Below are 24,700 nucleotides of genomic sequence, written 5' to 3'. Positions count from 1 at the left end.
AAACAAAGATAGAGGCCCAGACGGTATGGGACACTCAGTATGTAATAAAGGTCAGTAACTTGACACCTTAGCTAGAGGAATATGAAATTTACTAACATTTCATAAAAGAAGACCCAAATAATATTTTAATCATAAACGATTGAATTCAGGTCCTGTATTTTAATTTATCATATCGGTTACAAGAATAGTTTGTTAGCAACAGATTAAATTTTAGTGAATAAGAATGCCACCATCAAGTAGGGGAAGATGAGTGACATAACTCGCAGCTTCAGTGTGTCCACCAACAAATATTTTGTTTAAAAAAAACATTACCACCAAGAGTAAGGAAAAGAGGTTATTGGTCTCATTACGGGGCATAGTCACCTGAGGAAGCATCTTCACAGAGTCGGCATCCATCAGGAGGATCCACTCTGTAGAAGGTGTAATGAGCAGGAGGAGACTGCTGAGCACCTGCTCTTTGATTGCCCCGCAATAGCAAGGGAGCGGTATGCCATTTTTGGTAGTTTGGACAGGGGTGGTGAATTTCCCCAGGAGGACCTGATAGGTTGTTTTCGGCGGTTTGTGGAACTGCTGAAGTTGTAGACTGGTGGGCCTCATGGTGTGTTTCCGGGGTGCGCAAAAAGCCCTTGAGGCTTAAGTGCATGGCAGTAGGCCGCCCCAAGGGGGGGGGGGGGAAAAGGAAAAGAGATATCAACTTGGAAAGATTGATTCAATGTGAATGTTGAGTTTAACTCCAGTTCACCTTCCTTTTAGTGCAATGTATGAAAACTGATGCTGTCACAGAACCTGGAGTCATGTAAATGTCTGTGACTTTTTTTGGATCTTTTCAGATGAACATGACTCCAGATTCCAGGAGTCAAGTCGGTGACAGCATCAGTTTTCAAACATTGCACTAAAAGGAAGGTGAACTGGAATTAAACTCAACATTCACATTGGAAATATTGTACAAAACAAAAAAGATGAAGATTTTCTATAATGAATAACAGAAGAAGAGCACATATGGCTATGTACACTTTCTGGCAATATTTTCAATTGAGCACATAACTTATTATTATTGTATAATGTGACATAATAATCGTTCTGATAGAGAAAATATTAAGGAAAATCAAGATCTATCTCCAGTATGTGGAGTATTGTACCTTGTGCACGGTAGGAGCCCGGGGGTTGGCCGCCACATCCAGGATGTAGATGCGGTCACTGCCAAGGCAAGGGATCACCAGCTTGTCCCGTTGCTTGGTCACGTTGCCATAGCAACTGCTGCAGCTGTTCCATCCGAAATGATGCACTTCATCACCTGGGTACAACATCTTGGTCCTGTGAATCACCTGCGCACAGAGTACAACCGTTAATGGTCTTATAATATCATCTTTTATTTTAAGCATTATTTATTTTAAAACAATATAATATTTGTTAAGACTTAGATATCTAATAAGGTGTTGAATTGTTAATACTGGTTAAATCTAAGACAGATTTGCTACCCTAATTTTGACATAGGAATCTTTTTAAGTTTACACTTTCACTACCAAAGTAATAAAACAACTATCACTAGAGCCTACTGCTACAACAAAATATTACTATAAAATATCAACATCACCGTTGAATATACAACCAAACGATCTACAGGAATATCTGTCACACATCTACTACATAATTTGTATATAACTATATGTTTTTCAAGCTGTAAAGTTAACATTTTAAAGTTTTCTGAATGTGATACAAATTATGTAATGTTATAATACAAAGGCATTAGGTTGAATTGAACAATGATTTGATTTAATAGTGCAACATTTTTTAATGGCCCTATTCAGCTGTCACACATTTCCGATCATGAATACATGAGATAGTACTTAACAATAGTACACATATTATGAAATATATGCAATCATTTACTAAAGCTCTAAATTAACTGTATTTTTAGTGTATTTAGTATTTTATTGTATTTTGACACAATACTGTACTCTGTGTACATACAGATGATTTGATTGATTAATTGATTGATTGAATTTACAATATGGGATGTTATCAGTTTTTGTGTAGAGTTGCATTTTGAATCATCTGCAACCTTCATGGATGATGTTAAATTAATATTTATATCTTTACATCACTCTACTACAGGATGTACTATGACTTTTCAAGAAAAACTTCATTATTTGGTGCATTTCAAAACTCAATGGTGTAGTCACACTATTATTGTTGGAGGGGATTTAAATAAAAATCTTGATATTACATAAAAAAAAAACAACTTAAACTGTTAGTTTTCTAATTAAACAATTGAATTTTAACTGTATATGTACCAAACCTACAAATGGTAGAAATTATCTTGATAATGCAGTTATCAATCTATCAATCCTGGAAGAATAAAAACATATACTTCATACCATTAGATCTCTGGAACAGGAAACAATCAGTGGAAAGACAAGTTATCTGTGGATGGATTTAAAATCAAATATCAATATAATGACAAAATTAAATGTCTAAATAAAACCATTCAAGTTGAATAACAGGAGTTCAATGAGAAAATTTATATGTAAGCAAGAGAGAAGGAACAGATTGAAAAAGAAAAACAAGAGCTGAAAAGTAAAATAGATTTTATAACATCACTCTCAAAATCAAGTGAAGGTTGAAAAACTCCACAAAATACTGTCTGTAGGCAACAAACCATTAACGGCCAAGTAGGCAAGTTATAATGCTAAATTTTGTGACCAAAAAATAGATATTATAGACCTTGATATTTACGAACAAGAAAATACACCTACTAACTTACTAACAAGAAAATGAACAAAAATATGAAGGCAGTTCCAAATAACCGTTAATGAACAAGTGGAGATGTCTACTAAATCTACTGGCAACCAAATACATCAGGTAGCAGCAAAGAAGACCGTTGGAGTCCAGCCAATAGCGGCACAGCGCATCGTCGCTGTTGGCGTATAACCTCTCCTCCAGCAAAAACGCTCTCATTATGGTGGTTAAAATTTTGTTAGAAAACCTATTTATAGTTTATCACATTCTCCAGTGAATATTTAGCATAAATAAGTGTTACTGAAATCTATTTTAACTTATGTGATACAGGGTACAGTAATATGTCTTTAATTTAGTTCATATTAAAGACTTTTTTTATTTAATTTATCACTATCACCAGAAATTAATTGATTTTATTTTATATATTTTTAACACTAATTAATAAGGAATTTTTACAATCACATTTTAAGAAGTAATTAAAGGTAACTTAATTGAAATAGCTCGTTTTGACACATCTCCCTCTAGCTCGTGTACATTTTGATACTCAAGTGAAGCCATTCATGCAGAGACTGACAAAACTACGTGTAAACAATTGTGACTCAACAAATCTATCTTCTAAATTTTTGTCGCTCCTACAATTTTGCTGCTCAAGGCTAAACGATCCCCCCTCAAGCTGCCGCTATGTGTACAAATAAAAATTCTGAAAGGATTTCTCCAGAACAGTTAAAAATATCCATGCCCCATAGTATTGATGTAGATTTCTCTTCTTCAGTACAGTTTCTGGGAATTTTCATTGACAAACCACTTAACATGGACAACACATGTTGAATATAAAGCTACTAGTTTGTTAAGAATTGTTTATATTGTGATACCTAATAGATATGGGATCACTTCTATTCCACAACACCGTATTAGAGTAGCCTACTTTGCTTTATTTCAAGCTGTTTTTAGATCTGATTGTTTTGGGGAATTATTAACGAATTAATTGGGAGGAATAAATGTAGAGACAACTTTCCTATTCAAAAATTTCTACCAGGTGCACCTTTGTAACCTCTGTACCTATATGATGATTGTGGAAATAAACTTATATTTCATTTTCATTTCATCTGGGTTATTATTCTGGGAAAACAGTACTAAAATAAAAAAGGGACATTAGTTTTTAAGTTACTGCTTCATTCAATACTAATAGATTTTCATATTTATAATATTGTTATATAACATATCATGATTAATTTACATTTTTATAGTTTTAATTATATAATATGCGTATTTTGCGTATATTAAAATTCTACACTTTGTTAATTAGGTTAGTATTTTTATTTAATATGACGGAAACAAATGGCCAACATAACTTAGTCAATGATTTTTTAAAGTTTTATGACAATAAATTGGAAATTAAAATTAAAAAATGATATGGGGTAGAATAGTAGAGGTTGGTAGCCAAAAGTCTCTCTTTTAATTAAAGACATTTTTCATTTAATTTTCTAAATTAAACTACTTTAGATATTGGTAATTGAAATATTACTACTAAAAATATGTTTTATTAAATTTCAAACCAAAAAGTTTTATAATTTACCCTACTAGAAACAATAACCTAAGCGCTTCAGGACTACTAGATAATCGGTTGATTATGCATAAAAAATCCAGACTTAAAAAAATATTTTGATCTAGATTGAACTGTTTTCATCATTTTGTTCACATTCAAAATGATGTTGTTGTGTGAACAGACTCAACTACACATCACACAACTATGTGACTCTGGGTTTATTCCACTCTCAAGGCTGCAGTATTACATAACTTACTGCAAGCCCCAGTTAATCTTACATGTATTGCAAGTGAATAACACAAACAATATGATTGTGTTAGACCAACTATGTTAGACAGGATTTCCATAACTTGAACATCAAATATCTGCTGAGCATATATCTGATATTGATACATCATTTTAATTTTAGGATTAGTTGTAGACATAGACACATTTAAATTGATACTAATTTACTAATGTACCGTGGCAAAATTATTTATATATCTCGTAATTTTAAATCTCTGTTGTTTCCAAATGCATTGTATGCTTTTAAATATTTGCTATGACAACAAAATAATAACAATGTAAGGTTCACAAGAGTACAATTTTAATAAAATAAAATTGTTCTTTTTGTCTAATTGTGTCACCTAATTCAAATGCAATCTCATGTTTTTATTTTTTCAGAAATCAAATAGTTCTTCATTCAATAGAATGATCCAAAATAGCTAATAATTCAGCTTCATCAAAAGGGTACATATTTATAATTATAAAATGTTGTTTAGAGAGAACATTATTGTTCTATTGATGTTGTTTTTTAAAAACGCTTCCAGTGCATTTACACCATTTTATATTACAATTTTATCTTTCTTATTCTATAAATTGCTAAAAACAAGTACCTTATTATTAAAATAGTCTTAGTAGCCTACTTGAAAATTATATATGAGTGAGTAATTACTCAATATATGTGAGTAATTACTCAATCAAAGACATACTACAAATGAAACACTAAGCTCAAAATTTGTGGTAAATTAGTATAATATTACAAGTAGAATAATACAGTAGTTCCGGAACTGATTTACAACCTCATAAAAAATCCTTGGCTTCACCATATTGGTTTACTTCCCACACCTGATTTTTCACTTTATCAAAAGTGGCCTTCAGATTTATCATCTCCCATGGTTTGTGTAGCCTCTGGTGCCCTCTTTAAGGTTGTCAAAAAAGTAAAATAGAGGTATTTAAATACATCAAACTGAAAGATGCCAACTTGAAACTTTATTTATTAAGTCACAGAACCTTTATATATTTTTAATGAACTTCAGTTACCATAATATTTAAGGGGCATATTGTAAAGTGCCTGGTTTTAAAAGTCTATGATATACAGTTCTGCCTCTGCAGATCCAAGCCTTCTTTGAGTTCTGAAGCACTTAGAATTTGGTGTTCCGTGGTGTTCTGAATGCGGAGAAGAAAACTTTAACTGCCATTTACATTTTGGGTAAAACATACAAAAGTTTCTTGAATTTGTTTCACAGTGGTGACTTCAGTTTAGGAAAGTTTAGACAACAACCGATTATATTCTGTACAGCCTAATTGTTCTGTTACTACTTTATGAGGAAGAGGTCTTAAAAAATGTATGAGGAAAATTCATGTGCTCAAATAAAAACACTAGTTTTCCTCCAGTAAAAGAATGACACTACTCACTTCAAATTTGACAGGATTTATGATAAGCACAGCCTTTCTGATAGGTTACATAACAAAGACTTACAGTGCACAGTTAAATAATGTTAGCTCACAATTTAGCAAGAGACGGAGCTAACTGGCCTTTATGCCATTGTTGAGGAAAAAGATCGGCACCAGACATGATGCATAATCTTTCATTGTTTTCTGGACCATCCTTATGCTAAATGTTACAAAACCTTTGTAACAACATCGATGGGCCTTTATTTTAGAAGATTAACCCTCTCACAGTAGAATTACTAAGGAGCACTTATGACCCTACTGGGCTGAATTGATTCATCCGCTCTGCCACACGAGAATACTTTAGTGTTTTTATTATTTTTAACAATTCTATTCAAACAAAACTGTCCAGTGTTACATACCATACATTGTTGTAGATACTATTAAATTCTCTATAATGTGATGGTATTTGAAAAATTATAAAGCTTATTCATTTCCAAAAATAAATCGAAATGAAGTAAAATATCTTAACATTTTTATTCAGAAATTTCCAACAGAATGATTTTCAAAAAATCAAAAGTAAACAACAACAATAATGAATTCTTATTATGACGGCCAAGCTCAATCAATGAGCTGATCAATGTACTGGGTGTACATCACTTATGAGACAAAATAAATCCAAAATGCACCTGTACAAGAAATGTTTGTTTTTAAATTCATATAAAAAGAACCATTTTTAAGTCTTTTAAATAACTATGAAAATAAGATAACAATATTATGTTAGTAAACCAGTAGTTGCAGAAAATTACAAATAATTCCAATAATTCTATACAATATCAACACAAGTTGGGAAGAACTGATGAAAAACATCTAAATTACTGTCAATGAAGAGACTGATAAAGCGTTTTATATATTACTCCTAGATAACATCCCTAAGCAACACAAACTAGGGAGCAATGGAGCAATGATAAAGTAGTTTGTGGTGATCGGAGGCGATCGGACTCAAGCACAAGGTTCCCCTTCGAGGGTTAAGATGACAAGAAAATTCCTTGTCAGACAATTAACAACAGATTTTTTCCTTATTTTTACAGCTCTGAACTATGTTTAGATAATTTAGAGTAATACATAATTTATATTTAAACCATTATTATTAATTAAGGTGTTAAGTATTTCAATTATTTTACAACAATTACAGTACTATACAGTAAACAATTAATACAAATCAAACTGTCACAAAACCGCCTGAAGAACACATAATTGAAACAAATATCCATAAATAAAATGAAGAAATTCACAAGAAAATGTGAATTGCAGTTAAATAATTCCAGTAAAGGAATCAAGGTCAGCTCATTAACCACTGAGCTATCATGAGCTGATTACATTGCAGGGAGATATCAGTTTACTGTTCTTCAAGTACACTAATGAAGAATAAACAAGTTCTTCATGTGAGAAAAGATTTTATTCATTACGCTAGTCACAGATGTTAAAAATATTCAGCAATTTGATATTTTTTTTTAACAATAAAGAACCTGAATGTAGTTTAAGGGCCTGTATATAGTTTTAGCTGATACTGATATAACATTTATTTAAGTATCAGACAGTTGGTTATAGGTATGTAGACCTAAGACAAATATAATCTGAAAGTTATTGTTTCTCATTTTCAATGCTTTTGATATCTTCCCATTTCGACTTCCTCCAATATTAACATGGCTGACAATCAGTTTTTTCTTCGAAAATATTCCTCTATTGATTTCACGAAAAATCAGGTTGTGTACTTATACTTTTTATACAGAGTAAATTGGCTGTCAGCTTCAAGACTATCAAATAGTAGCAGTTCCATGGATTTGTTTTTTAAATTTTCACTTTACTCTAACTTAGGTAAATGTATTAGTAATAACAATTTACTGAACACATAAAGGTGATTTTAGTACTTACTCGAGTATAACTTTGATATTTTTAAATCATAAGAATAAGCAAAGGAACCTAAATCTGATTTTAAATGGGAATTTTAACGTTAATCTAAGAATTTACAACCAACAAACATAAGTGTTTTTGAACTTATTAAGATCTTTCAATTTGTAATGTCTTCATACTGACAAATATACTTAATTTAATGTTCTTTGCGATTTCGAAGTGCTTAAATAATGTATTTACTAATTTGTACTTACTTACTCCCATGGCCATGGATACCCTAGGTGGTATTTGGCCTCGCCAACCAGCTGCCTCCATCTCTCCCTGTCTTCACAATCCTCCTGACCCGCTCTCAATTTCCGCAAGTCCTTCTCCACCTGGTCCTTCCAGCGATTTTTGGGTCTACCTCGAGGTCTTCTTCCAACTGGATTGTGTTTCCAAACCTCTTTAATCAATTTATCATCCTCCCTCCTCATCACATGGCCTGACCACCGAAGTCTCTTGCTCTTTGCTTCTCCTACAGTGTCTGGAGATTGAAACATCTCTCTGATTTCTTGGTTGTGCCTGATTCTCCATCCATCTCCATCTCTAATAGGTTCGAAAATTTTTCTCAAAATTTTATTCTCGAATGTAACCAATCTCTTTTCTGCCTGTTTATCTATAATCCATGTCACTGCTCCATAGAGAAGAACTGGTCTTATAACAGTCTTATATATTCTTAATTTTGTTTTGTAAGACAGTAATTTTGATTTTAAAATATTATTTAATGCGTACAAGCTTCTATTTGCCAAATTTATTCTATTTTGGATTTCTATTAGTTCATTACTCTTTGAATTAACTATTGCTCCGAGGTATTTGAATCTTTCTACCTGTTCGAATTTATGGTTCAGTATTTCCAAATCTTCTCTACCATTATTTCCTCGCCTAAAATAAATCAACTTTGTCTTAGCGTCGTTAATTTCTAGTCCTATTGACCGGGTTTTGTCTACTAATATTCCTGTCATCTCCATCAGTTCATCTCTGTCATTGGAAACTAACACCACGTCATCCGCAAATGCCAGTGCTCCTATCTTAGTTCCAATGCTTATACCTAGTTTCCTATTTCTTATTTCTTTCAACGCTTCTAGGGCTAAATTGAACAGTAATGGAGAGAGGCTGTCTCCCTGTCTCACCCTTGTTTTTACCTCAAACTCGGGTGAATATTCATTTTCCACTTTAACTTTGCATTTGGAATTTTCTAAGCTAAGTTTTGCCATTTTCGTTAGTTTTGTAGGTATTCCATACTGCTCCATTTTTCCCATAGTTTATTTCGATTGATACTGTCTACTAATTTGTGCAGATATAAATATTTAACAGACAGTACAAAACCCAGACATTTGGTCATTTTTAAACATAAATAATAAAATAAATAAAACATATGTGTTCTCATCACTTTTCCTTGGACACTGAAACTCATGATACTACAATTACTGCACTGAATATCATGACTTTATTCCAAATAAGTGGCTTGGTCCTTTCAATACATGGAAAATCTACTTAAAATTGCAATGAAGCATGAGGGGATTATGTTAGACACGCCTAAAGTTTAGTACGCCTTGCACAAAAACTGTGATTGTATCTCCAAACTACTTACTGAATATACAGTGTTAATAAAATAAGTGACAAATCTATAAAAAAACCATCTACCCAAGGCCACTATTTTTCTGTACAGAAAATTCTATTGTTTATCTAGTCAAAACTGGTTCCAGGAGCTCTGAGTGTTTAAATTCTATTCAAACAACTCTATTCAATATTTTAGCTGCACAGGTATTGTCAACAATGCTTCTGCGGACTCCAGACAACAGTTTTACTGTACACGATATAAGTGAATACTTCACATCCTTCTGACTGTTGCCAAGGACTCAGATGGTTAAAAACATTAAAGTTATGTTATTTACTAAACAAACATCAGTGCTCTATTACTAAAGAAATTTCTAAACATATACCTGACAATATGAGGGGCTAGTAGGGTCAACGTCAACTATAGCCAAGTAGTCATGTTTGGTCTTATCAGGCTGAACACACAGAACATAAACAATTTCCTCACGAGGACCATTCTTGAAAGCGTCTTGTGGACTCCTGTAGCCAGGACCTGAGCCACAGCATCCTGCCAAACAAGAATAAAGAAGAAGTCACTCATTAAGAATCCTGATTCTCAGATAATCGCTTAACATATATTCAGATACAATAACTGATTTCCTTGATTACTGAACATATAGTTCACTACATGTATGGTATTTTTTAAACAATGCTTTTAATAGTTTCCAAAATATGAAATTTGTGCTCAATAATTTGAATTAGGGCATATTTGATACTTTGCTTTTGGGCAGCTTATGCAGTGCACTGATATGCAGTGCACTGGTAACAAACCTACTCTTTGTTTTCTAAAGCAGAATGTTGGTTTGCTTTCAGAGGTCTATTGCAATAGGTATGAACATCAAAAAGAGATGAAGCTTCAAACCCAAAAGTAAAGTATGTATTGTAACTATACAATTTTTTAATCTGAATAATTAATCCTAACAATATTATATGTGAGAAAGTGATTTTGTTTGTTTTACTTTCATGCGTAAACCATTCAACACATTGTACTGAAATTTTTCATGAATATTCTTAGGGCCTCTGGTATGAATATAGGCCTAGTCGTATTTAAAAAATCCCTCCAGGCTACGTCCCACTGGTTACTTAAGTATCAAAAATCTCATCTTGGTCTCTTAAAGTTGTGAAATATTCATTTAAAGACCTGTTAAATGTAATCAATTTTCTCAGATCTGTGTATGTAGGCTAAATATATTTTATTTATCTAGAAAGAAGCAAAATCAACTATTGAACAAAAAATACTAATAACGGAGTAAATTACAATAGACAATAGACAAAACATCTTTATTACATGATCATAGAGAACAGTAATTGAGTCATTACATTTTTGTTTACATAACAAATAAAATTAATAGCAAATAACATATTACATAAATAGGTCAGAGTTTAAAAATTTGTGTATTGTAGTTGTGAATATTGTTATGTCTTTGTTGTCCTGAGTTAACTGCTTGTAGGATGATGTCTTGAATATAAATAGATACTATTGTGAGAATTTTAAGTTGCCTGAATGACTCTCTGCAGCTTTCTCGGAATTGTAGACCTGTCAGACTCCTGATAGCTCTCTTCTGGTGCTTGAGAACTCTCCCAAGGTTAGTTGCAGAATTGTACTTCCCCACACTGCTAGTCCATACCTCAGATGTGATTCAATCAACAATCAGTGAAATAAGCAGTTTTAGCTACGTAGATGCCTGAGCAAAGTTTTTTTGCAAAGTTGCTCAACATGAGGCTTCCAGTTTAGATTTAAATCAACGATGACGCCGAGGTACTTAGTGTGGTTTTTGGCTTCCAAGCCAGGTAGTGCTGTCAGGTCTGCATTTATGTGTTTTGTTGTTAAATTAATCTGGACAGTTTTATTTTCATTTAAGACTAAGTCGTTGGTTTGGCAGTATTGTTTAGTTTTGATCAAAGTATTCCTTGTGTATATGTTGAGGTGCTCTATTGATTTATTTGCTGCAGTGAGGACGGTGTCATCAGCATACATAACTGTTTGGCAAGCACCCTGAAGCCAGTCTGGTAGGTCGTTTGTAAGCAACAAGAATAGCATTGGGCCTAGTACTGATCTTTGTTGTAGTCCCCTTTGCACACTAGTGAGTTGTGACTGGACCCTTTGCATGGTGTTTTCCCTGGTGCATTGGATTTCTACTATTTGTTTTCTGTCATTCAGATAGCTCCAGAACCAACTTGCTGCTGTTCCTTCTATGCCTAGGGTTCTTAGTTTTTCAAGTAAGTGAAAATGGTTTAGGCACTCAAACGCTTTGCTGAAGTCAAGGAACAAGCTGGTTACTGTGCAACCTTCTTATAGCTGATCGACAATGTGCTCAAAAAGCTGTATGAGGGTGGTAGTTGTAGATCTGCCTCTTAGAAAACTGTGTTGTTGGCTTGTTAAAAGGTTGTTATACTGAAGATGCTGCAGGAGGCCTTCCAGCACAATCTTTTCAATAATTTTGGAAAAGGTTGATACTAGTGAGATAAGTCGATAACTGCTGGTGTTGGTTATTGGCTCGTTCTTATATTTTGGGTAAATTCTTAAGTTGGTCTGGAAAGATTCCTTCTTGAAGTGATTTATTTATGATGTCTGTAAGAGGAGCGGATAGGTCTTTTTTGCAGGATTTAGTGAGCTTTGCTGATATTTCGCCAGTACCAGATGAGGTTTTTGGCTTTAGATGAGGTGTCTATGGCCTTCTCTACTTCTGTGGGAGTTACATGTGGAAAATAAAATTTATTAATATTAACCTGCTTTAGGTTTTGGTAAGTGAGAGGTTGGGGGTTAATTTGGTTTTTTTTGAAGTGTTCTCTGAGCCACAGTAGCAAAAAAGTTGTTAAAAACAGTTTACTACTTCTGTAGGTTCCTTAATAATGCTTCCATTAATTTGAAGATGAATTTGATTGTCTGCATTAGGGATAGCCTTTCTTTCATTGTTTATCACTTGCCAAAGGGCTTTGGACTTGTTATCTGCTCTATTAATATAGGCTGATGTAGTTTCTCTTCGGAGTGCTTTCAGCTTCTGTTCATATATCTTTTTTCAATATTTTGTTTCTTCTTTATTTTCGGCTCGTCCTGAGCACTGCTCTTTTTCTAGAGCTTGGAAGTATAGATTTTTTAGCCTGGGCATTCTCCTTCCCATGGCTTAGGTGTTTTGTGCTGTTTGTTTCTTGATGTAAGGGAGTGATTCCTGAAGTCAGAGAGTTGCCTTCTTCTGTCGGAGGTGTAGTCAAAATGGTTTCGTTTTTTATTACAGGTTTGTCTGTCTCCTGATGTCATCAAATCCTTTGAGGTGCTAAGTAGCTCATCGTGAAGAGAAATAGTGGAGTGACGGGGGTCATCCAGAGTTTTAGTTATAAGGGGGGCATGTGAATATTCGTAGATAGTGGGAGGTAGAAGGACTGATATGCTATTTTTTTTGTTTGACAATTTGTTTGAATGGAGTGGATGAGCCATAAATGGCACACTTTTTGACAGGTTTTCTTGATTGTTGCAACAAAGCAAACTCAATATAGAAGTCAGAAATATATTCACTCGAACGAGCAGTGCTGATAGACGTGCAAAGACATGGGTAACTACTACTACCAGTATAATTATTTACATCCTCTTCCCCCTGTTTATGTACCCTATTTATTTGTGTTACCATTTCTCAGCTGGCTTCAATAATAATTATTTCATAATCAAAATGTATATATATATCATCAAGTATTTGAGTTATATAATAACATATTAACTAAGTTATATATAACAGATAACATATTAAATACAATGTCCATGATTTTCACCCCAATTATAAACTTAATTTTAAGTTATGTTGAAATTACATTCTACCAGCTTCTACTTACTTATTGGAATATAATTATTTATAAACAAACACTCGAATACACAGAAGACACTCCCACACATCAAGGGTCTGATGATGTGTTCCTTGAACAAGAAAGGCCTCACAAAAATAAAATTTAATAATTATTATTGGAGTGTTTGTTTATAAATTAAATGGTTTATATACAAAGCGTATTAGTCGATACTCATTAACTACAGCTGTTATACTGAAATTCAAAACTAAGACAAAGAAAAAATTATGGTTGCCTGTAAAGTCGGTTTTACGGGCGAAGATTTTACGTGACAACGTCTTTTTCTCGGTAGAATATTTATTGATATGAATATTATTAAATTGCACAATAGGAACAAGGAATTGAATGAAAATAAGAATTGCACAAATTTTAACTATAGAAATATATTTTGTTTACTAAAACATTGTACATAATTTGAAATTAATTAAAATTTTTTATTGTAAATGGTAAAGTTAAAAATAAAACATTTACTAAAATTGGAATTTGAAATTCTTGCTAAACACAGTTAAATTCTAACTCCGCGCGTGGTGATTGGTCAGTTTAGTTCGTTTGTTTGGTCGCACTGTTATGACAGGTTAGAAGTTATAATTTGTTATTTTAAATGTTTGACTAGCAATACGCGCTGTTTCTTCTCAATCGACTGAATTACGATTGATTGCAGAGTGATTTAAACTAATAATTTACTTAACACTATCAACATTTGTCAATAGTATGACATAACCTATAAACTCAGTTTCTCAACTTTTGTGTCAATCTAACAATTAATCAATCAATCATAGTTTACGATAATGAAATATCAGTGTACAATTATTTACCTTTATTGTTGTAGTTGTTGTAAATGACGAATCTAAGCACTCCACATTTTCACGAATAAACATAGTTATCTGCTTTATCCCGTGCGGCGGACCCACTGGACGGGCATCGTAACGTTACCGGGCGTTACACTTTTTCATGAGTGACTCCGAGCCGCAACCTAATTTAAGACGTTGTCACGTCAAAAAACATATAGCCTATCCTCCCTATATGATTTTGCACCAAGTATGTTATGAACACGTGACAAGAAAATCAAATGAACCTATGTGATCAGAATACATTATTGGACTTCACTTCCTGTTTTTCTCCTACAGACTCTCCATTGATACAAGCCTCTGTTGAATAAGTAGAATAGGCTTAACCTAAATTTGTCTTTAATACTCCAAATAAAATAAGATAAGAATTTTGGATACAAGAAGAACCCAACTTTCCTCATCTCAAAGTAAATAACTGTCCTTTTTACTTAGGTAATTCTGTGGTGAAAATATCAACAACTGGAGTTCTAATTTAACAGCCTTTTACTTCAACAATAATTGTGATTTAGATCAAGTGGAACAAGACAACTAGATAAACAGATTAAAAGTTACTGCTTTCAGGATCTGTACATGGTTAGTTGACACTGATTTAACATTCTTATGTGTCTCACCATTGGTTTTTAAATGTGTTAAGCTAGGAAAAATATGATCTGAAAACAATTTATAGTTTTTAATCCTTTGATAACCTTCCGTATAAACCTCTAAAAAAAATAATGCGGCTGATGTTCAATTTATTTATTAGGAACACTTTCTCCATCAATTTCAAGATAAACCAGGTTGTGTACTTATACAATTCAAAGAGGCACTCTTTCCCTAGACTATCTTTCTGTTTTAATATAAGTTTGAAATTTTAGTCACATCATTTTGAACTGTGACAACAAATAAGATTAGCTCCAGTTCACCTTAGTGTAACATATGAAATCTGATGCTGTCACAGACTTGATTCATGGAATCTGGAGTCATGTTTATCAGAAAAAGATTTTCCTTTGAAGTCGGTAACAAAGAAGCTCAAAATGAACTCGTTGGATCATTTTGACATCAGAGACACATAGACAACAAAATATAATGTAATCTAGGTAAAGAGGTATTCCAATTGCCTCATCAAGTGTACAATTAATTGCACTACAATGTTTTAGATACAATCCCACATCATGGTGGAGCAACTGAGTTTTCTATAAATAACATAGCTGTGGTGGAAATGTTGAGTTTAGCTCCAGTTCACTTTCCTCCTGTTACAGCGTTTGAAATGATATTGAATCAACCCCTCCGACACAACTATGAATCCTTGACCAATCAATTTTTATAGGGGTATTATCCAGACTTTTGCCTAACTCCGTATAGTATTATTAAAATAAATGAATAAGAAAAAACCAAATAGTTAAAAATATTTAAAATTTATGACATTTTCAAAAATAAAACCAAGACATAAGAAACAGATATGCCAAATAACATATTAGTTTGAACAAGATAAAAAACAGCATGGTCTTGGGCAAAAAACGTTCTTATCACTTGGTAACATCAACAATGACTGCCCAACACCTAATTTTCAAGTTTCTTACTTTCTAAGTAAAATACTATCTGGTATTCATACTAAAATATGAAAGAGATTGAAGTTGACCCAATAATTACTTACAATTGCCCATTGTAATCTGCATCATATTAGATTTTGAACTAGAACTCAAACTACTAAAATATTGATATTCTACATAAAAGGGGAGCTAAGACATTTTCTCTTGTGGTTGTTTAAAAAGTTTGTTCACGTTTCCATTCACTAATCTCAAAATCCACATGGTCTATGCTCTATGCAGCTGAAAGGTTGTGTAACAATTCCTGTATACAATGAACTTCAATTCATATTTTAATTCAGTGGGTAAAGACACATTAACAAAGTAGATGTCCTAGAGTACTACATATGACTGTTAAAACGGTTCTTTTTGTACTTAGATATGTAAATAAGTCTGCCATAGACTACATGAATGTATTATGTATATCATTGTTAGAGAACTTTATTGTATTGTTGCATTTATGGATATTTATATGTACTCAGTTTATATGGTTTTTTTTAATTACATTATGGTTGGTTATTAAAATATTACAAGATAGGAGTACGCCACACCACGTGTTTTGGGTAGACTTTAGCAAGCGGCCTACACTTGTTATTTAGATCACTATTATCGAATGGTTCAATTGTTTTTATCTGAATGATAATTCAATATTACAATTTATTTAACTTATCATATGATTTCAACTTCTTAGTAACTAGTATGATGAACAACAAGAAGTAACTAGTAATATTTTGAGACTTTGAAAATGGTGACGAATATGAAGAAAATATGTAAGATATTTCTCACAAGTGACAAGATTTGTTTAAGAAGCTTCAACATGTGGGTTTGGCTCCTGGGGAGAATTCTTTCCTCCATTTCACAAAAGCGGTTACTTATTGATATCAAACTGGGCAAGTTATAAATATTGTAAGGTTTATTTGATATCTAAGTCTAGGCCATAGTTGGTTTTGTTGTTTTCTAATGTTATTGTGAATTGTGTGTATTTAAAATTGTAATGTATGAGATTCTTCTGTTAGAGCAATTTAATATAGCTCTGTATAAGATTTTTACATATATCGAAGTTGGATAATATATAGAATTGTTCGATAATAGCAATCAAATAACAAGTGTAGGCCGCTTATTAAAGCCTCCACCACAATGATTTGAAACAGACAAATTTCAAATCTGTAGCTCATTATAATCTTAAGATATCCTGTGGACAAACAGACATACAAACGATCATACAGAAAAGAAATTTGTATACCTCCTTATTAGTTGCCAAAATAATCACGAAAACCATAGGTACCAATCGATATGTAATTATAACTCCTTGATAGATAAAGGGGGTAGTGTACGATAAGCGGACCCGGTTTTTTTATATCGAAGAATATAATCATCAATACATAATATTCGCATCTCAAATCCTAGACTATCAATTGATATTAAAGTATCTATAGTCCTAAATAACAATCATAAATTTTAAATTAAAATATGAGTATATAGGAATATAGGACAACTCATAAATAATTAAGAAGTGAGATAAATAATAAACAAACCAGAACGAGATCGATCAAACAAGAAAACTCATAAATAATTATGAGCCACAATTCATATGGTTTGTCATAACCATTGAATTGTTTACAATTATACACAAATAATCATATATTATTACGTGTACGTATAGTAATAATAATTATTTAGGCTATATATATATATATATATATATATATATATATAATAATAATACGATTATATGGTACGATAGGCTATGTGTATTATTTGAAAGTGTTTACAGCTGTTAATATGGAAGAAGTTAATTGTTCAAAATAATTAATCAGTATCGATTGGTTATGATTTCGATATAAAACACCGGGTCCGCTTATCGTACCCTACCCGATAAAGACAATGCTGTTGTACTCCATAATCCTTAAAGCGTTTTCAATATGTGTTCCATGCAAATATCTGTATTTTAACTTCTAATGGTAAGAATATAAAATGAAAATAGTTTTGAAATGCAGATTAGGTAGGAAAAACATAACTTGTAAATTTGTATACTAAACTATAATTATAGAAAAAACAATTCTTTAGTCAATGTAAAATATATTTAGGCTTAATATGACTGTTAAGAGTTTAACCTGAACTGTATAGACAGTACCTGTGCGCAATGTGTTTTTTTCCACAGACATTATTCCACTACAAAAATCAGGAAAAATATAGTTTTAAGATCCACTGAACTTCTAAGAACTGAATAAAGTAAAATTAAGAAATAAAGAAATTCATTTACTACAAAAATAGACTAGCCACGCATAAGATCTCAAACGCCAACTCTTGACAGTAAACAGTCATACATTGACGTTAACACAAAAACAATAACACCAAGAAGTAGACAGCTCTGTCCTTCTGCTTTATATAAAACAAACAAGTAATTATCTCCCTCCAATATATCACAGCTGTTTTTTATGTTACACAAAAGTTTGGCAGGCTTCGTTTCTCATAGTTACGACTGCAAAATATTTTCCTTCTTCTTCGTTCATGAATACTACTAGGGATACTTACCTTAGATTGTGTAGCAGATAGGTTTTTTCTGTAAAACCATTGTGCTTAGACAAAACTAATACCCTAAATCTTTTGTTTAGAGTTTAAATCCATTTTAATCTTAATCTTAGTAAGTATCTCATTTTGATTAAATAAATTTTAAATGCTCAGTATCTTTTGTTATTTTTGGAGTTTACACAACACTACAGGTTTTACAGATTTCTGTAATGGATTTATGGTGGCTATTTCTTTAATTTGCCTGCTAAAAAGTACGCATCCACAATATCTGAAGTGGTAACAGGCTTTAGCATTTTATATAAAATCTCATAGACTGGTACATACTGAAAGATGAAATCAATACATTGACTATCCAGTGACCAAATTAGAATGGTCTCCAACCCACAAACTATCCGATTATTAAAACAAGATCAAAAGAACTATAAAGCACCTACATAATGAAGATGGCGTTCGTTCACACCTCAAATTTAAGAACACCTTGGTTTTGTGAATTTAGAGTACCATTTTAAATTCAATCTTAGATATATCACTTACAGAGACTTCAACACGCTTTTGCTGAATTAAGGGCGAAATCAGCATTAAACGTACAATTAACATTGTTTTGAATCTATAGTGTCTCCAAGAAATATAAGAAAGGACCATATGGTCCTAATTTCGCCTCAATAAAGAAGTGTTTCTTTCTTTATAGTGTCTCTCCTTCCTGTTGATGGTTCATATAGAGTGAATATTTGTTGCAAGTGTTTCACTAGACCATCCAAAATCTCGTTGATGTTGCCGATATATTTCATCAACACAGCGGCATTGTAAATATTTTACTTATGTAATCGGACAAGTGTGTATGTGCAATTTCCATATTTACTATACCTACCTTTATTTAGGCAAATGGGTCGTGTTTGTTATTATTGCGTCGAAAGTCCCCTCCCTTGGAGCGTTAGGTAGCTTAGGGATCGTAAGACTAGCAAGGAAGTAGATTTTTGGAGCTCAGCATTATGTTTTCGTTAAATTGGTATCGAGTAGACAAGATCTGATAGAATCGCAGTTTTTCGGTCTGTATAATATTAACTTAACAGTACAGTGAGTTCCGCGTAGTGTAATTGTGTAATGATTGTCTTGCTTCGTTATGGTTTATCATATCACAGTTTTTGGCATACCACATTGTCATTTTTTGGTTTTGTAATATCACATTATCGGCGATGTGCGAAGCAAGGGGACAAAATGTCTGACTGGAAAACTATTACGAGGTGTGCTCCACAAGGCTCCGTTCTTGGGCTCCTTCTATCCTCACTTTAGATATACGATATTACTTCAATCATAAGGTATTCAAATACACATATTTAGCCAATGATTTGCAAACATACGTTTACTTTTTATTTAACGATCTAGACACTTCTGAGTCACTACTCAACTCAGATATCAGATACTGAAGCTATTAACTTTTGGTCTAAGCAACACGGACTGAAATGAATGAAAACAAAAATAAGTGCGAGCAAATTTTATAGGTAACTCGAGATTGATTAACCGTATTAACCTTGATACCACACAGAAACTAGAATTCAACAGTCGTGAACTAAATTACCAACTTAAATTGAAGAATCTCGGACTTACTATGAATACAGGTCTAAAATGGGCTGACTATGTTATAATGGTATGTAGCAAAGTCTTTGCTGGCATCCGTAGTTTAAAGACATTTGCTTTGTATTTATCACTCAATATTAAAGTGATGCAGGTTGAGACACGTATATTTCCACACTTTAACTACAGACTTCAGCTTGCACAGAATTACAATATTATATTTATTTCAAATCTCAAACATCATGAGCACGTTTCACCATTTTTTCAGCAGTTATCACTCATGAAGATTCAAGGACTACCCTGATTCCATATTCTTTCCATTCTACATTCAGTTATCAAAACTAAAACTTCTATTTATCTGTCCGATCACTTCAATTTTAGCTCTGCTACAAGTGCAGACCTACTAGAAGAGGATCAACTTGATTACCAATTCCAATTCATAGATCAGCAATTTTTAATAGGTCGTTTACTGTTCAGGCTTGTCACCTTTGGAACGCTCTTCCTGATGATATTAGAAGTATTGAGGGTCGTGCGTGCTTTGGGGCGAGGGTCAGGGACTTGTTACTGGGGCATTTTAGAGGGGAGGGTGATGGGCGTTGGTGCTTGTGGTGTGTGTGAGATCAGACATTGTTTGGAGTGGTTTAATTGTGTTATTGTTCTTTTTATTTTCTCTTTACATAGTTAGGTTCTATTCTTTATATTTCATCAAGAATTATATTTTAAAGTTCACGAGTTATTTTATGGGAGATCATTGTTTTACAATTCATTATAAAGTATAAGTATGTTAACAGTTTACATGTCTCTGAATTAAATTATTGTAAATGTACTGTTTATATGATATGGGGTTAAGTGGTAGAGAGACCTTTAAAGCCCTAACTCTGCCTCTTTAATAAAGGCATTTTTTATGTTTTATTTCATTTCAAATTTGAGAACAGTATAAATGTTGGTAGCAGGGTTAAGTAATTACTAAGGAGGATAGTCTAGGTAGGAGCGGGGTCTCAAAAATACGAATTTAGCGTTACGAAATTAAGGCATATCCCATTAGACTGATTCCAAATTCATTGCTTTGGTAGTGTCTGAACCTAGTTTGTTTATTTGAGGCACCTCTTAAGCAAGATTCCCCCTTAAAACGAAAAAGGACGCTTGTAGGAGGTAGGTAAGAGAAATGAATACAACCTATACTGGAGCTTGTAACAGTTTGGCTTTATCGGACGACAATACGCCTTTTGAAGAAATCATTGAGCTTATCTTGGTAAGGCGTTCGATTGCTTTGACTACAACTTGATACTATAAAGTGTGAAATGTCTGTAATTGAAGGGATGGCTCAAACTGGTACCGAAGCTATTTTATGAATTCTAGGCAGCTGTTAGAGTTAAGACACTTGTAGTGGTATTCCAACTGTGACTACATTCAAGCTACTGAATGTACAGAGAAAATACCCTAAATGGTCTGTCTCTACTGTGAGGCTAGTCCTCTTCGTTCTATCCACGGTTGCTCCATTTTACATTAAGTAGTTCAATTCAATTGTCATGTTTGTTGATGATATCGCTGGAGAGACGAGCAACAGATTGTAAGTGTATAATTTTTATTGCCGTGTACTTAGAAAGGACCTATTGCATCAATAATGTTGTCTTCATCGAATAAAATTGCAGCAATCTAAAATGTAAAATTAATTCACCGATCATCCTAGATTGTAACTTTAACATGAACCAAACACTTAAGAATTGTTCTATAACAAACGTAACATGAACTATCGTGTCTGATGATTATGTATATAACTGAAACTTTGACTGTCCTTATAAAGCTCCTGTTCTGTAATTTTGTATTGAAGCGGGCAAGTACGATCAGCAAGTTGGAAGCAAATAGAAGAAGTTGCTATGCTTTCTTTAACTATCACTTCAGATATGAATAATATTCTTAGGTGTGTGATCGCGGCGTAACCTACAGGAAGAATCCTATCACTGTTTAGTTAAATTTCATATTAATATTGGTTTTTTGGAAGAATTTAAACCAAACTCATATTGATTTAAATTATTCTATTTATTAGATGTACAGTAGTGTTTGGTTATTAAACAAGATCTATATATCGTCTAATTAATTAAATTACTATTCAACTTCTGTATAGGCTGAAAACCTCAATGCTCACGTGTCACTTAGAATTGTTTACTCTTTGCTTACATTGCCATAGATTATAAAAGAAAAAATAAGTATTGCATTAGACTCATAGTCCAGTCCTGGTTAACTTATACAAGGCAAGATTGTTTTCTTCTTCGGCTAGTTCGGGAGTGGGCTCTCCTTGTGTACTACACCGAAATGAGCGCTAGTTGAAGTACCTTCTTTTTGATTGGCTGAAGGATTGTATTGCAAAACTAAAATCAAAATATCAGCTGCCAAAATATGATCGTATGGCTATTTATGATATATGTTCTTTGCCCTTGTTCGAGTTCGTTTTGTTCCATTACAGTTACTAGAACAAAAGTTACGACAATGAAAACTGTGTTTATGATACTCACAGACTCGGTTTTTTTAGTTTTTTTTAACTTATTACGGTTTTTATATTACATGGCAAATTTTGTATAATTATGATGTACTTGTATTGTAACGTAAAACAAAAACATTGATTAATTGGTTCTAAACGTTTACAAACCAAAAACAACAGAATTGTGTCTAGTTTTTTGTAGTATCAACATGGTTTTCATAAATTTGAAGTTGGCGCCACGTGTGAGGTCCCAGAAACTAGAACTTACAGTTTCTGGTGAGTGAAGGTGGGAACTATAACGCAAAAGTATGTTGAAATAAAATCTTTGCAACATTGATAGTCCACCTTTTTTCTCTATTATTTTTGTATGCTCTATGTCGTAGACTGATACCTTCATATGCACACCCAAAGCTGATACATAGTTAAAGGCATTGTTCAAAAACAATATAGCTTTCTATATTTTTATTTGTTATTAAGAAGACCTAAACTTTTTTGTTCATAATCCTTTTAATCTAAAAAAAACCTAGTATAACTTTGAAAGAATTTGAATGTGCATTACAATTTCTTTAAAAAGAGACATCTCCATAATTCTGAAGCCAATATTGTTTTATAGGATACGAATTCAAAATCGTTTCACCACAACAACTCTAACGTATACTCTGACATTAACAAACAATATACAATACTTCATTTTAATTCTTAAACGAGATCATTACTAGAAGATTCAAATGGATTACTACTCTGGACTAAAACAATTTAGTGTGGTATTACTTTCTACACAACGCCACACTTAATTAATTTTACTGCATGATAGGTTTAGTTTAGTTGCAAACATTTGCTAGCAACACCTTTGCCACTTATCATTTACAAGAGAATTTCTAGTGGGTATTTGTTACCCTTGTTACCTAATTAAGTTATCAAATTTTAAATAAATTCGGAAATTTAAAGGTTCCACAATTTTCGCGTTTATTTGGAATTGTCCTTAGCTCTGGAGACCATTGCTCATCAGCATTGAGCCGATTGAGTTATTCGTACCATTTATTTTGTATTCTATGCTTGGTATTCACTTCAGATTAAATTTCTGAGATATTTTTGTAATTTTTATTATTAAGAGAACCAAAAGAATACGGAAAATAACTGATGCAGTAACAAAACAGCCTCTCTGGCTAGTTTGTCAGCCGTTACGTTTTCCATTAAACAGGTTGTCTATAGCCATGAACATGTAGATTGTTAACGGATAATTTATCAACTAACATCAAGAGTTAAAATGTCTTTTCCATCTATTTAAAGCTATAAAAATAGCCGAGCAATGTTTTTAACCCAGTTAGAGCTGACGTCCTTCCAGAAGGATTGATGCAATGTTCTTTTTATGACCTTGTGGATTTTAGTACAAGTTAGCGCCACCGAAAGCAGCACTGTTTATTTGTCAAACATAACCTAAAAATTTGTTTAGCACATGGTTTTTCACTGGAGTCTTTTAAGTGGCCTTGTTCTCATGATATAAACATTCAGTTTTGAAAAAATGGATGAAGAGGACGTTGTTCGTGTGGATGGGTAAGTCCTTATAAATTTTATTAGTTCATATATAAAATGTTATTACTTTATATATTGGTAGCTAAAAAGGTATATTATGAAACTAAAATGTGTAATTGTTTTTCCTGAACATAACCTAGATACTATTTCTTCTCATGTTGTAAGAGATTCCTTCCAGAAAGGACGTTAGCAAAATCTACATCAGAAACATATGGTTTACTTAGTTCGATTATTTACATAGTTCAGGTGAACAAATAATATATTTTTTTGTTGTGTGTGTGTTTAAAATGTGTTGTTTGTTGTGTGAATGTGTGCATGGTGTGTGGGGGCGGTGGTGGGGGGTTTGTTTTGTGTGCATGTTCATATGCCAGTGTGATTTTTTTTATTTGGCTTACCAATAAAAATTATCATATTTGTTTATTTTTTAGGAGGTTTGTTCCCTTGCACCAACTATTAGACTTTATTGAAGGCAATGATGATGCGATACCAAACACTGGAGTAGATATAACCTTACTACCACCAACAAATGCAACAGCTGATATGACGGATGAAGACTTCTGGAGAGGAAGATAATGTTGAGATAGACAATGTCCCTCCAAGCCAAGTTGAATGCTCCTGCTTTGCTTGAAGTAGTAAAACATACCTTTTGATGAGCAGAAAGAAATCAAATATTTGTGAAAATGAAAATACAGAGGAAACTTTCAAAAACTGTTTTCTATAGAACAAAAGACTCACAAAAGGAAGAACAGAGACCTTTTGCTTTCCACCCGAAGTACTCAGTTGAGTGAAAAGAAAAAAAAATCTTTTAATTGGAAAATTAATTCTGATTTAGAGACAATACTTGAGGATT

General features: G+C 32.8%; 1 protein-coding gene across 2 annotated transcripts in view; it reads right to left on the bottom strand.

The window, feature by feature from the left end:
• Positions 1–18,128, bottom strand: part of LOC124353809 (methanethiol oxidase) — a 46,517-nt gene extending 28,389 nt beyond the window's left edge. Inside the window, exons 1-3 of one of the 2 annotated variants that reach the window (XM_046803819.1) lie at positions 17,869–18,128; positions 9,835–9,995; positions 1,140–1,325 (exon numbers count right to left, since the gene is read on the bottom strand). In XM_046803819.1, coding sequence (XP_046659775.1) covers positions 1,140–1,325; positions 9,835–9,995; positions 17,869–17,899 — 378 coding nt within the window. In that variant the 5' untranslated portion in view covers positions 17,900–18,128. Of the gene's footprint in view, positions 1–1,139; positions 1,326–4,315; positions 4,454–9,834; positions 9,996–17,868 lie in introns of those variants that run through there. The other variant, XM_046803820.1, reaches the window with a different exon arrangement.
• Between the last annotated feature and the right edge of the window lie 6,572 nt (positions 18,129–24,700).

This window comes from Homalodisca vitripennis, chromosome 2 (genome assembly GCF_021130785.1).
Source record: "Homalodisca vitripennis isolate AUS2020 chromosome 2, UT_GWSS_2.1, whole genome shotgun sequence".
NCBI classification, from domain to species: Eukaryota; Metazoa; Arthropoda; class Insecta; order Hemiptera; family Cicadellidae; genus Homalodisca; species Homalodisca vitripennis.
This window is presented reverse-complemented; position numbering and strand designations above follow the sequence as displayed.